General features: G+C 40.6%; 1 protein-coding gene across 5 annotated transcripts; it reads left to right on the top strand.

Annotated features, from left to right (window-relative positions):
* Positions 1–2,383: 2,383 nt before the first annotated feature.
* F2R (coagulation factor II thrombin receptor) lies at positions 2,384–10,900 on the top strand. 5 transcript variants are annotated; one of them, XM_041414718.1, is made up of 2 exons: positions 2,384–2,577; positions 9,472–10,900. In XM_041414718.1, the coding sequence occupies exon 2, from the start codon at positions 9,575–9,577 to the stop codon at positions 10,610–10,612; it is 1,038 nt and encodes a 345-aa protein (XP_041270652.1). In that variant the 5' UTR covers positions 2,384–2,577; positions 9,472–9,574; the 3' UTR covers positions 10,613–10,900. The 5 variants fall into 5 exon arrangements, with proteins under 5 accessions (XP_041270652.1, XP_041270647.1, XP_041270648.1 ...); XM_041414713.1 differs by having other exon boundaries at positions 9,411–10,900; XM_041414714.1 differs by lacking the exon at positions 2,384–2,577 and adding an exon at positions 2,586–3,083.
* Positions 10,901–15,397: the final 4,497 nt, after the last annotated feature.

Genomic DNA, 15,397 nt, shown 5'->3' with positions numbered 1-15,397 from the left:
TACAACTGAATTGAACCTATGCATGAGCTGTCACTACAGGAGAAAATGCATCTTTCTTTGGACAACCTGCCTATCTCTCAACTTTGTCCTCCTTAACTGGTGGTAGTGAAAAGAAATTATAATAGGCAATAGTCTCAGCCTGTTAACCCCAAGGCTTGCATTTTTCTATCACATGTCTTTAGAATTGACTAAGAGTGCTTGGCAGCTAACTTAGTTTATTTTGGAACTTTTCCATTCTTTTCCATTCAAGGGCCTCTGAAGATACAAAACTACCCACAAAATTGCAGAACATCCTTCTGTGTAGGCCAGGCAGACGAACACCAACACAAGCACTAGATTTGTTCTGTTTCACTTTGCACTGATCTGTGGGCCTCCTTAGCTGGCCAACTTTATTTTAAAGCATACAGGAGTAAAACAACAACCTTCAGTCCTAGAAAATCCAAACACTGACAGCCAAATGTGATTTCGAAAAGTTTGCAACTAAATACACAATCCTCTACCTATATGACTGATTTCCCTGCTTGAGGTATGTTTCTTTGCTCATCTTTCAGCAGTAACTACCCACCTCTGGCACACACCAGGGCAATCTGTGTACTGGCAGCAAGAAAGATCTCCTTCCACAAACAGTAATGATGTAGCGGTCTCTATACTTTGTAAACTTGGTGTGTTTAACAGGAATGAAGTTTTGTTCTGTAACATACCTCTACTAGAAACTCCCAAAATTCTGAAAAAGTTGCAAGAAGTAGAATTTAAGACTAAAGCTTTATAAGTCATGAGCTCTTCACTTCTGTTACAATAAGTTATTTTGAGAGGAAGGAGCAAGATGATTCAGAAAACTACAGGATACAAAACTTAAATCTGGTTTCTGTATGCAGACACAAAGTTTAACAAGTTTTATTCACTTGCTGTATTTATAATAACCAGGTTACACAGATGAAAGGGCATAGCCCTATATGACTGTTTCTAATGTCTGTGACTAAAATACTTCCTGGAGGTTCAATCTGAGTTTCTCTTTGTATGTTTCACAAACTCTGTAATCTAATTTATTCCTCAAGCGTTGGCCCACTGGTTAAGGCTTCTTGAAATGTAAGAAAAATCCTGGCAATATATGTTTTTTTGAGAACCTGAGTAATTTTTACAATTACCTGTTTTAGTTCAGTTCTATTTTGGGTTTAGAAAGTTAGAAGAGCAACCTTTGTGAGTGTTTATAGAACTGTGAGACCAAGGAAATGACCAAGATTAGCTTTACTTTCTCTTCCCAGATGAAATAATTACCTCTGATTAAGGTATTTTCTAAACAGATTAATAGTTCAATTAAGTATAAGGCATTTTTTCTACGTTTCCTATAACATGTAGGATGACAGAGCTGTAGGAAGGCTGGCCTGCTGTAAAACTTGTATTTATTTCTTGCTATACAAACAGAGTTAGCTTCAGCCGTGCTGTAACTAGTGGTAGCACTGAGGAGCACCATAGAGACACAGAGCTTACTGTGAACCAATACTTATCATTAGGGAAATTTGTTTTCCATGGTTTTTATTCTCCTTTAAAATCAAAGTTCAATGCTTCTGCAGTAATAAAGGCACTTATACATATAAGCAACTTCAAATCAGCCTTCCCCTCCTTCCCATTTTTGTCTGTACTGCTGTAAACAGAAGGATACTCACTTGAGGCATGGATAGCACACCCTAGCAAGCCAGTGTCCACTTTAAAACTTCTGTCTTACAGGCTTAATAAACACAAAGCACTTAAGCATCAGTGGGATGTTTTTGAAGCAAAGCTTCTAAATAATAGCTGCAAAATTACAAATATTTTCTTGTACAATCCTCATGTAGGTTTTGCTTCAACCACCTCTTGATTCATGAGCATCTGTAAAGGAGTGCAGAAGTTTTACGAGGTTTGTCCAATGGACTGGGGAGTGGCACCACTTTCTCGGGGATTTTGGAACGGCAGACAGGGCTGCAGAGCCGGGCAATGAATCACTTTTGGGTTGCCCTGTTTGTGGAGCAGTTTACTGAACGCATGCAATACAAACAAGCTTGGACGTCATCTCCTTTGTACGAAGCAGATCAACTGTAAGGGGCTTTTCTGAACCAGCGTGATCTTTCAGCTGTGAGTAATGCAGGCATTTCATCTGGCCTTGGAACTCCTCCCGTGAGGCATAAAATTTGGCAAACTTATTTTAGAATTCCTCGAACATAACCCTTTGTTCCGGAGCTGCCGACCTCTCACCCCGAGCCCGCCACCGCTTCCCGTGTCCAGCTGGGCGCGGGGGCTGCTCCCGGGGCTCGACGTCCCGCGGGGCCGCGGCCGCAGCCCCTGCGCCTTCTCCTCCCCTTCCTTCCCCTCTCCCCTCCCCTCCCCGTGCCGCCGAGCCGGGCGCGCAGCCGCCTCCCTGCGGCAGGAGGGAGGCGCGGTGCGGCTCTTCGCCTGCCCTGGGCTGCGTTCGCCAGCCCTGCGCCGCCCGCACGGAAGGACAGACGGACGGACGGACGGAGTGCGCGAAGGAAGGCGCGGCCATGCGGCCCCGGGCGCTGCTGTGCGCCCTGGCTCTGCTCTGCTGCCCGGCTCCCCGGCCAGGTGGGTCCGCGGGGAGGCGGGGGCCGGCCGCGGGGCCTGGCGGCCGGCGTGCTCCGACAGCGCGGGCAGCGGTCTGAAAGCGACCGGGCGCTGTGCAGCTTCCTGTGCCCACACGCAGCCGTGCGGCTCCCGCTTGGGAGGTTCAGTGCGAGTTCGGGCCGAGTTTTCTTCGGGTCTTTGTGCTCGTAGCAGCGGCGAGGAGAGGCTGTTCTTGGTGGTGAAGGATGGCTGGGGTTGACGCCGTAGGAGAGGGGCAGGCAGTAGCAGGTGGTGGTGGAACGGACCAGATCGGCGAGACTTGCTGCTGGATTCTCTTAACCTTTCATTAACGGCGTGCCGGCTGAATTTCTATGCGGCGCAGACTTGGGAAGATCTGCCAGCACTAAACAGTTCAGAATATGCACCCCAAGTAGATAGATGACTTCCGTGGTTATTTCACGGTTATTCACTAATAGCAACAGCATTGCCCTAACTGGTGAGCCCATGGATCCGATGGAGATGCTGAGGTAAGGAAGGTGAGAGAAGACATGCATGCTTGTAACCTCACACCTCATGGCAGAGGTACAGCAGTACAAAAGATTGAGCATTTAGAGATTGGCACAGGCTTTTTTGATATTACGATTTTGCTTGATCCAGTTTAAGACTTCTTTCAATCAGCTAGTGGTGATAGTGCTGCTGTAGAAATAACTTAGTCCCGCGAGATGGCCTGCAGTAAAGCCTCAGGTCCTACATACATAAAAGGGTTAATTAGATGAGCAGCTAAAAGGAAATTTTAGAGCATAACATACTTTGACTACTGAGCTAAACTGAAAGGGGATAGACCCAGTGTTTGTAACTATGCTGGGAGGGAAGCATCAAGAGAGGGCAAGTAATTTTTGCTAGACATGTTTTTAGCACAAGGACAATTGGGAAGGAAGCTGTTGAAATCATGTTCATATGGGAAGTATAAAGAAAATATCTTTTTAAGAAAAGGGGGTGCTGGTGTAAAAAATAAACTGTACATGTTAATGCTAGAAAAAATTGTCACTGTTGGTGGTATTCTTCCAGTTACTTCATGCACAACAGAACTAACAAAACCCAATCATCTGAATATGCCTTCTGCTCTTCTTGTGCTTATTCCAATTGTAATAATATAATTTCCTCACTGTCCTAGATAAGCTGTTTTTACCACAATGTACTTCATTCCTGTTGCCCGTGCACTCTTGTATCCTGAGATCTGCTCTGGCCTTGACCTCCAGCTTTGCTCCTGCTTTTCCCCCATCCTTCACTGTGCACAGTTACCACATTATTGACCTGCGTTGTTCCTTTGGGCAGGTGAAAAAGCACTAGTTTGGCACTTCGTTGGTGTTAAGTGCCTACAAATTATCTGACCAGTGCTGTTGAGGTGCCTAAGGTCTGAACTTGCCTTGACTTCCCTGCCATGGGACACTACTGTCAAGATAGATTATATTGGTTGAAGGCAGCATATGTGGTTAAGGAGATGAGAAAGGAGAACAAAACAGAGCTGACACCCAGATGCAAGAAAACAATAGTTCAAGAAAATGTGTTCAGATTGCTACTACATCAGTAATCTAATAATGAATTCTGTATAAATGGAGATGTGAACTCATAAACAATTCAGTTTTATTTTTATGACAGCAAATAACTGTCATCACTCCTATAAGATCGTGTCTTATTTTGTTTATTAATGTGTCTGGCGTGCACTTCACAGTCTGCCTTCACATGCCTAATTTATGGGCTACTAAGTAATTTAGATTCTAGATGCTTATCACTTGGGATTATACAAAGGAGAGATAAAATAAACCTATTTGTTACAAGTTTGTATGCAGCTGTCACCAGTAATGCCCATAAATCAGTATTTTTTGTTGTCCACCAGCGCACACGGAATATACTTAATTGGCTTAAGGAGCCTATTCTCTAGTCTCTCACATCACAAAGATGTGAAGAGATTGGGATGTGAAGTCTGATGGTTTATAACATCCTGTCCATACTCATGGGCCTACAGAAGTATTTTTAAAGTTTCTTCTGGAGCTTAAGATGGGTCAAAGCTGTTTTATTTCACAAAGTGGGACGCAGAGTAATCCCTTGCATATGAAAACAGACATGAAAAGAAATTACAGTGTATCTCTGTATTTTAAAAAAATGTTAGGGTAAGCAGCGTATGTGTATACTGATTGTGAGATGAACAATATGTAATAATTGATAGAAAATAGCACATTGTGGATTGTTAAAATTAAGCAATCACAAACTTGATGAGCTTTATACATAATTCTTGGGTCCGTGTTGGAGAACTGATGAAAAAACCACAGGGACTAAAAGAAGACTTTGGGCATCTTGAGCATCGTACTGATTCTATGTGTTTTTTGCCTTGTGAAGTACTTACTGGAGCCAAAGAAAAGACTCTGCTTATCATTCAGTGTCCTGAGTACACATGCCACAAGGATAAAACCTCAATGTTTTATCCTGCTGTTTATTTGTTCATAGTTTACTAATCTTGTTCTTTCATACCCGTTTAAATTTTATAGGTATTTTGACAGAGTGGTTATTCTCATCGCTGATGTGACAGAGTTCTATTTGTTATAAAAATAGAAATCAACCAAGCTTGACTTCCAAAAGGACTGGATGACAGCCTAGAAAAATAAGATGACCTTCTGAACATTTGTAATCATTATACAAGCTTTACTTCTGTTTTTCTTATAGATTATTTGAATTATTAAAAAGTAATTAAGCTGTAGTGAAATATGTTTTAGACAAATGATATCTATAGCTTGAAAACAGCTAGAAAGAATAATTTCACAGATTCTGGTGTAGTTGTAACTACCAGTAGTTTCAAAACATTTTCTGTGGAGCTACTGTATGTTGGCAGTCTTGTACTAACCCAGTTTAAAGGTAATGCCGCTGTCCTATACTGGCCTTTTTTTTTGCGATGAAGGTTCATTACAATCTTTTGAAATAATATGACATTGTTTCATCCTGTTCCTTTTTGTGAATAAATCTCTCTCTTCAGCTTTTTGATATAAACACTGACACAAAAGGAATACAAAACCTCAGGGCAGTATCTGTCTGCCTTTCTGTTTCAGAAAGTGTGGAGTGCATATTGTTTTTTCTAGAATTATAGACACTGTGTCATACAAGCAGCTTAGTGAAGGATAAGAACTGATACATGGCTGTCAAGCTTTCAAATAAAATTTAGTTTCATCAAGAAAGTTTAAGTCACCATTCTTTATATTATCAAGTGGCACGAAAATAGCAAGTGTCATGCCTCATTACATTTTTCCAGAAAGCTGGCTTGCAAGTAGTACAAGTAGTACCTCATGTCATCTAAGTCAAAATGGGGACATGGATTGAGAACAGGAGTCAGCATGGAGGTGATGTTGACAGAATGAAGGTTGAGTTCAACTCTGAACTTAGAAAGCCTTTGCTTATACAAAGAACACAGAGTTTTCATTGGATTATTCCAGATAATTTTAACTAAACTTATTTATGATTTTTTTTTTTGTTCTAATTTATTGTAGTAAGATTCTACTTTTAGAAAATTTCTGTAATGGAGTAAAAGTGACTCTAAATCCCTTCATCTAATAAACTTGTAAATAAGATGTCTCCAAGAATTCAGGATATAAATAAAATTATTAGCCATGTTCAGTTAATTATAAGCAATAGGTAAGACAATGGCCGGTAGTCAGTGAAAGGTACTTGTCCAGTCATAGCATTTTTTTCTTGTAGCATATTTTTATACTGTTTTTAGTTAGGAGTTATTAATGAGAAGTGGGTCGTAACCCAGAGCATCCACACTAAGAGACTTAACCTCAGTCATTAAGGGTCAGTGACTCTGAGTTGGTTTGCTGGTTTGTCGCAGTTTGGTGCCCCCTGCTAGCCCCAACACTGCGGCTGCAGGGGACACTCTTCTGCGCTCAGGAGTGCAGAAGGGCGGCTAAGGGTTGTCAGCCCTTTCCTCAGAGAGACAAGGCCGATGATGGTGAAGGAAGGGAGTAGACAATCCAGAGGATATTCAGTCCAAAGTTTTACTAGAAGCTCCAAAGGGCTCCCAACACCAGAAATCCCCTGAGACAGTGGGAGCAGCACCTTTTATTGAGGGGTGGAAACAAGGGAGGAGTTCAGCCATCTGCCAATGAGGGGATAAAGGAGTGTGAAACAAGGAGTAACTGACCAACAGAACAACACATCAGGGAGCTTAGTAGGAGAGACCCCTGGCCCTTGACCAATCACTCGTAGCCCCTTGTGGAAGCTTCCAGAGAGGAGGACGGAAAGCCGAGTGACAGACAGGGTACCAGGGAGGGAGGATTGGCAGGAAAGTTTCTAGTGAACTGGGGGGTGTGGGGATAGGATTGACATTTGGTGAATGGGAGGCAACTTAGGTTGAAACCATAAAGAGGGGAGAGCAGGAACAAACCAAGTCACATAACACAACACTAGTTCTCAAAAGTGTGAAGCTGCAGCACAGCTCAGGCCCTTCAAAGCTGAAGGATACTGGGATGAGAGAGGTGCTGGTGCCTCAGTTACCATGTCAAGCAGCAGTAGTGTTGGCAACACAGTTCCTATCTCCGGGCTTTACTCTCTCTCTCTCTCTTCAAGTCTGTTTATATCTTGTGTTCCCAAGAACATGCATTCCTCACATGGAACCGTGTCGTCTCTTTGGTTCTCTGCACTGTTCTACAGTGGTGGAGAAAGCAAGATGGCCATGTCGACCTTTGGGGGACTAAAATTATCATTGTCTTCTCTTTCAATAGTATTCTGGTTTGAAAATAAATACTCATAGAATTAAAAGTATTAATAAAACTTGTGTGTACTGGAGATATAATAGGTACAGTTGACAAATTTTTCCTCACTTTTATTGATGTCTTTACCATGGAGAAAAGCTTCCGGATGTAAGAAATGGGGGGGGGGGGGGGAAAATGGGGGGCGTGCGTTCATTCAAGTATAGTTATCCAAAAGAGATGAAGGCCAGTGATGTAATTTGTGACATATTTCTATTGCAATGATCATTAAATATAGAAACTCTCCTAACTCTTTGATGTCAGCCACAGGCTGGAGGTGTGGTACAAAAGGACTTGTGCTGCAGCTTAGCTGCAAAGCTAGGAGCTGACTCTTTGAGCCGTCCAACTGCTTGGACTAAATTTATAAAGTGTTAAAGATTAAGGCTCTATAGTTCTGCCTGTTGTTCATGTTCTCTTCAAAAAGACAGAATAGACCTTTGTATAAATGTGTTTATTGCCCTTTTGTGCAATCACCAAATCTCACGTACTTCTATCATTTCTGCTTCAAACTACATCATTCCTACTACAGTCTCTGTAACAAGCTCCCAGCATCTTTTTTTCTGACTGGCAGAGGTTGCAATCTAGTCACTTTGCATATGAAAACTATTCTCTCCAACACTTCCCTTTTGTTTCTCTGCCCCTGGAATGCTGCTGTGACACAGCATGGTACATAAAGCACAGCCACTCTAAATAAAATCACCAAATTGCCTTACCAGTCCTCTGATCTCCCCCCACATTCAAGTCTGAATTTCACAAAAATCCATGCCGGGTAAGGCCTTCCGTCACTGCCTGTGCACTGTGTAACTGGCTGGTTAAAGCTGCAGCCACTTCTCTCTTTGCCATCTGCTTCCTTCAGATGTTCTGGCTAAAAAAAATTGTTTCAATTACGACAAAACAAATAATTGCTTCTAACAAGCAGCATTTTACACAGGTGAATCATTACCATGTACTTTCAGCTCATGGATCTGAGCTAAGACACCCTCATTTTTGTTTCAATGATCTAGGATCCAACAAAGGATCAACTGCACAGTCAAACAGGTGACTGGTTACTTGAGTAGTTGTAACTTTCTCACCTCTGTCTACTAACAGTACACTTGAATTATTCTATGCCAATGCAGACTAAGCCAAAACTGAAAATTACAGTCTTACAAAATATTTCCCCATACAAACAACTTTGCTGAAATAATGCCTCAATAGCTCTTTTGATTGATTGGTTGTTTTTTTCTTTTTTACATAAACAACCCCCTGCCACATAGTTAATGCTTTATTGCACTAATTTCCTGGCTTACTACATTCAAAAAGCATAGATAGCCTGTCCTGACCTAGCTACAAAAGCATGCTGCAGAAACCTTGCTGTAGAGGGAACTGTGGTTTCAGAAGTGCCCTGGGGGTATGGCAGATACATGCTGTCCTGCACACTGTGGGTTAGGATAAATAGAACTTGGGAAGTGTTTCAGCACAATCTGTGGCTACCCATCTGTTATAAGCAAAAGGTTGATGCACATCTACCTTGAAAGCTGCTCTGCCATCTCTCTTGATGGGAGCCTTGAGTTGAGTAAGATGTCTCCAGAGCACACAGAAATATTCCAAAACCATGATGCTTTCATTGCACCTTTACTTTTTGTGATTTTGGTGATGAGTACTTCTAGTGGGAATTTTGTGTATGAATACTTATGCCAGCATCTCATTTCTTAGAAAATGTTTGAAGGATCTGGCCAAGACAGTTCAAGGCTGGAAGATTCCCTGTTGTGTTTGTGTGAAAGTTGCCCATGGAGAGCATAGATTACATTGGATCCTTAAGCATAGCTAGAATCACTACTAATAAAAGCTTTCAAACTAAGAGATGGGAGACAAAGAAGGACATCTTACCTAAATTTGTAGCAGGAGGAGCTAAAATAAAATAGCTGACCTGTGGGCAACCTGTGCTTTGAATCAGAAATTAACCTTATTATTTTGTTTACCTAATGTAATCTTACCTTTCCTTCTTGAAAGATGTTTTCACTTCCCCATACCATCTAAATATTGACTTACTAATCTTAATACTTTCTTACTTTTCAGCCTTTCCAAATAACAGCAGCATACCACACATCAGAAGTTTTTCCATCCGTTTTTCTTCCAGTCCGGAGGCTGATCTTATTCCTGTTGATGGTGATACTGAAAATGACTTGGAAGTTGGATCAGGAGCCACCAATCAGACTGCAGCATTCCTACAAGAACAAGGAATGATATCAGTTCAAACAGCAAGATACCTCACTAGTCCGTGGCTGACTCGTTTTGTTCCTGCAGTTTACACCCTAGTGCTTTTGCTGAGTCTCCCTCTGAACATTACAGCAATACTCGTGTTTCTGAAAAAGATGAAAATTGAAAAGCCAGCTGTAATATACATGCTGAATTTGGCCCTTGCAGATGTTCTCTTTGTAAGTGTGCTTCCATTTAAGATTGTTTATCACTTTTCTGGAAATGACTGGATTTTTGGGCCTCAGATGTGCCGTTTCATCACTGCTGCCTTCTTCTGCAACATGTACTGCTCAATAATGCTTATGACAAGCATAAGCTTCGATCGCTTCCTAGCAGTGGTGTACCCCATGCAGTCCCTGGGGTGGCGTACACTAACTCGTGCCTCATTGGTTTGTTTCATCATATGGCTTGTAGCAATAACTGGGGTTATACCTTTTCTGCTACGAGAGCAAACAGTGGAAATACCCAGGTTAAATATAACTACGTGCCACGATGTGCTGAGAGAATCCGAACTTCACGGCTATTACCTCCACTTCTTCTCTGTCTTCTCTTCTGTGTTTTTTATAGTGCCATTTATAATTTCTACTGTCTGTTATGTGTGTATCATTCGTTGTCTTAGTTCTTCCACCATTGTTGCAAAGCAAAATAAGAAGACGCGTGCCTTGCTCTTGTGTGTGGCTGTTTTTTCTGTTTTCGTTATTTGCTTTGGACCAACAAATGTTCTCCTCTTAATTCATTATATCCTTTTTTCATATGACAGCAGCTTAGAGTATCTCTACTTTGCCTACCTACTCTGTGTTTCTATCAGCAGCATTAGCTGCTGCATTGACCCCTTTATTTACTACTATGCTTCTTCTCAGTATCAGAGACAATTTTTCAGTCTCTTCAATTGTAAAAAGACTTTTGATCCTAACAGTAGTAACAGCAGTGGCCAGTTGATGTCTACCACTAGTACTAGAAGGGCTACGTTGACTACTAATGTGAATAACAGTGTCTACAGGAAGTTACTAGCAATGCATTGAGATAACATGTCTTCAAATTGTTTAATTTTCACACAGTTAGAGACAAAAAGAAGACTGTTATATCCAAGAAATGCAAAACCTTAAACCAAGTTGTTGTATGATACATGGCTTTATGGATCCAATGTAGTAATACACAATTCAAATTAAACCTCTGTATGTGTGTGTGCATAGATATATATATATATATATATATAAAGATGTATAGTATATGTAAATACATTAATGTAGAGGGGAAAAATTATTTCTTAATAATAGTTGAGTGTTTTTCTAATAAACTTTTTTTTCAGACAATTCCTTTGCGTTATTCAGTTTATTGTAGAAATTCCAGTTCAGTATTTTGAACTATATCTATCAGGTTGAATAAATTATTATATATGTAATCACTCTGTCCATCCATTTGTTCCTGAAAAAAGTGAAAATACCTTTCCAGGCCTTTTTTTTCCTCCTATGTGTCATTATTTCTAGAATTATCTATTAACTTACTTTCTTAGCATTATTTTAAATCTCTGGACACTGAAATTGTTCATTTTATGTTTTTACATATTCCACTTCAAAACAGACTGTATGGTTTTCAGAATATGAGGAACCAAAACCCAGCTATTGCTTGGTGCGGTGTTTGGCATGGGAGATAATTTCCAGCAGCTGGAGCTAGCTTGTTTTTGGTTTTGCTACCATTAGTGTATGCCAGGCATTTTGGTTAGGAATGTGGTATTTTTGAGAATTAATTTCACAAAAATTTGTGAGATTTTGTTTCACAATAAGTAAATGGCTCTCCAAAAAATACAGTGGAACAGCTCTATTCATCATCTTGTTATGCAGTTTTCAAATGTGCTTTCTTGCACATGGTTAGTCATCAAACATATATTTAGGACTTGGAAAGGAAAATGTCCTTTATCCCTGCTAGCATGGGTGTTTTTCACATTTTACACCATGTCCATATCTACTGAACTGGCTGTGGTATTTAGCTAACCAATAGCTAACTTCATTCTGTTGACTAGTCTTTTGCTACAAAGAACAGTAAAGCAAAAATAACAGAAATTCAGTTTTAGAAACAAGCATGTAGGTAATAGGACTGTACATGAAAATGGAAATCCAGTTAAGTAGGAATTTGCTTATAGGATTTGCCACAGGAATCTGCCAAGAAGTACAGCAGTGGAAAAAAGCTGTCTTCAGCACAAGTGATACGAGACCTAATCTTTCTGCATACGGTGTGACAGTGAGAGACTTTCTAACCATGATCTGTTGTTAGTTTGTGTCTGTTCTTTAATGGATTTAAGCATAGATTTTTGTTCTCAAGGTTTTGCCATTTTTAAGTACATGAATGAGAATGATATGTCTATATAGTTTGCAAACCTAAGACCCCACAAATGGAGATACTCAAGTTACATTCTCATTTTGTTTAATATCACATTAGGGATGGTCTTGTTTTTCAGCAAAATCCAAATCCATCTTGAAACCATGGACATCTTCTCTTTGCTGGCTGAAAATAATTACCTTTGTGATTCCTGGAATGACAGCCTGGGGGACTGCTTTTTAGCCTGTGATCAGAGGAAGACTGAAGACAATCAGAGGAATGGAGCACCTCTTCTGTGAGGATAGGCTAAGAAAGCTGGGGTTGTTCAGCCTGGAGAGGACTCTGGGGTGACCTTACTTCAGCATTTCAATACCTGAAGGAAGTTGATAAGAAAGAGAGGGAGACTTATCAGGACCTTCAGGGATAGGATATGGCATAACGGCTTCAAACTGAAGGAGAGTAGATTTAAATTAGATTTAGAAAGAAATTTACTAAGAGGTTTGTGAGGAACTGAAATGAGTTGCCCAGAGAAGTTCTGGATGCTCCATCCTTGGAAGTGTTCAAGCCAAGATTGGACACTCTGAGCAACCTGGTCTCGTGGAAGGAATATCTGCCCACAGCAGGGGCTTGGAACTGGATGATCTGTAAGGTCCTTTCCAATCTAAGCCATTCTATGAACTGATGATTCTACGAACTGGTGAGCATGGCCACGCAGCAAAGCAGAACGTGGTAGCTTTTTGAAGAAACTGAACCAGGAAAGTACTGCAATTTAGACTGACATGCTTAAATTAACAGGAAAAGCTAACCATATCTTCATGCTTACTGCACCTTGCACTGCCTGTTGGGAAAGAAAATTAAGAGCTTGTTTCAGGGGGAAGAGGAAGGAGTAAACATCTGACCAGGAGAAGTGAAACCATTGATGTATATGCTGTTTTACCCATACCTTCTGCTCTTGAGTCTTTCTTCCATTTTTCTTCCATAATGTTGGATATAAGGTGCATTTTCTATATGAAGCAAGCTATAGAACCAGCTTGTGCTATACAACATCTGGAGACAAGGGTGTGTCAGGCACTAAACATGCGTAAGGAAGCTTGCTAATTTTCCAGTTATGCCAGCTGCATGTTGCATTAATACTGGTGGAGGAAGATTTGTAATCAACATGGTCTCTGTTGATTATACCATATACCAGCCAACACTGGTATAACTAATTTCACATGGGAGGATTTGCTTAATTTAGCAAGGCAAGGCTTTTGCAGGGATTGGTATGTTATCACTAGAAGCATTGTATCAGGTAATGCTGAGCATGCACCTGCCTTACAGCCTGCCACCAGCATGCAGCCTGACTGCAGACAAAATACAGTCTGCTGGCTCTAAGTTCTTCGTCCCTATTTAGGTGAACCCTAGCCAGAAATGCGAGCATGGCACAAAGTTTGTTAGCAGTGTTTTGCAACAGGCAAACTGCATCAGGTCGTTGGATCTCTCCCCACTTTAGACAGGATCCAGAAGTACAAAAAGAAAGAAAGTACAGAAAGAAAGTCCAAGCCTGCCAGTAGATCATCAATTATGGCTTTGCACTGGAGGTCTCCAAGAGCTGGGGGATGAATGAGAAGGGTCTAACATGCTCGGTGCAATATTTAAATAAATTCCTGATAAGGCCTTTTTCATTTTCATATTTTTCATCTTTTTTGATCTGACCACAGTTTAACCTTACAAGATGCTGAGAAAATTTTTAAAAAAGAAATTAATGTAATCTCTAACATTAATGACCAAAAAAATGCCTTTTCATTTTATTTTGCAAGTGGTGTAAAAATGGTTTAGTCATTGCTAAAACAGCTGCAGAGGATGAACAAATAACATGCTATAATCCAAATCAACACTAGAGAGCATGAAAATAACTAGATATGGCTGTTATAATTTGACTTGCTGGGGAGGAGACCACTAGAAACCAGATCTGAGTATCATGCTGAACTGTAAAATATTGATTAGCCCTCTCAACCACTATGTGTACTTGAAAAGGTGAAAAAATACTAAAATTTTGTTGGAAAAGTAAGTGGCTTTATTTTAAACAGAACCTGTAAAAAGGTTCAGCAAAGTTTTGGGAAATAATTTTTCTTATCTGTGTGCTACCAACCTTACAGTAGTGGTGCCTGTAGCCTCTAAACAAGCTTCTTTCCTCAAAAGCATTTAAAACGTCACTAAATGCATTGCATACAATGTAATTCCATCCAGGTCAGAGTTGGTAAGGTCAACTTACAATAAAAATCTGTCCTGCTGTTCCCTCACTAAAATAAAAATAAATGACTGAGTCAAATTCTTCTTCATTCCTTAGTAGACCTAGGAAAGCACTGTCCTTGCCTTTGGATCATTTTGGTTTTGTGTTAGGAACTTGGTGTCTTCACTAATTTTTTGTGCCACACTGTTATGTATTAGAACCAGCAATTCTTGGGAAGCTCTTATGTATGTATTCTCATCCTTAGGGATGGGGCAGCATGTGCCCAGGGCAGCAGTGGATGTGGTGCCACAGCGCCTGGGCACAGGGCTCCCAGTTCATGCTCCCATGGGATCACACCCCATTGTCACTGGCTTGCCATGTCTCTCCCTTTGACTCTACTGTACAGATGTACAGCCTTCTTTTACAGATGCTTTCTTCAGAAAGGAACATAGAAATGGAAAATAATATACTTTTAGAGCCAGATTACCTCTAAAAATTTTATCACTTTTGGCTCCTTATAATGCTTTTTTTTTTTTTCTCCCTTTAGATATGTGTTTCAATAATACAAACTGGAAAGAGCATTCACCATCAGCAGTACAGGGAGCAGGCTATGTTCCTAAGACCAAACCTTTCAAATCCTTTCAAATCTCTACTTCAGCCACGCACCCAGGTCCATCCACTCAATTTATACTCCAGAGCATGAGGAGGCCTTAGACCCTGTGTATCTGATAGAAGGTGATAAGGTGGACACAAGCCAGTGGTAACACTGATGAGAAATGATGGTGCTGAACACTTCCTTTCTCATAGAATGGTGCTTAATTGAAAACAGGCATCCAGCTCTGGAAGTGTGCATTTTGTTACTGTCACCTCCTACTATGTCCTGTTTACCGAAACCTCCCTACACACTGAGTGCTTCTTGTCCAAGACAATGTCCCACACAGTTCCCATCAGCATTTACACAGTAAGATGTCTTGGAGATCTACTTTCAAAGCACATAGAGTTTACTGTCACCTAGTTAGTCATTACTCAACAACTTAAGTATTTATTTTCTGATATGGTCATCCTTTGATTTTCCTCTCCTCTTTTCTCTTTTAAAAGAAACAATCCTTATGGCCTATTCAATCTTCTATTGCTCATCAATATTATTGCAAATAGAAGAATCATAGAATATCCTGAGTTGGGAGACATCTGCAAAGATCATTAAGTCCAATCCTTAAGTGAGTGGTCAAAAAAGGGAACCAACACATGACCCTTGTGTTATTAACACCATGCTCTAACC

Source organism: Onychostruthus taczanowskii, unplaced genomic scaffold (assembly GCF_017590055.1).
Source record: "Onychostruthus taczanowskii isolate IOZ18803 unplaced genomic scaffold, ASM1759005v1 scaffold46, whole genome shotgun sequence".
In the NCBI taxonomy this organism is placed as follows: Eukaryota; Metazoa; Chordata; class Aves; order Passeriformes; family Passeridae; genus Onychostruthus; species Onychostruthus taczanowskii.
This window is presented reverse-complemented; position numbering and strand designations above follow the sequence as displayed.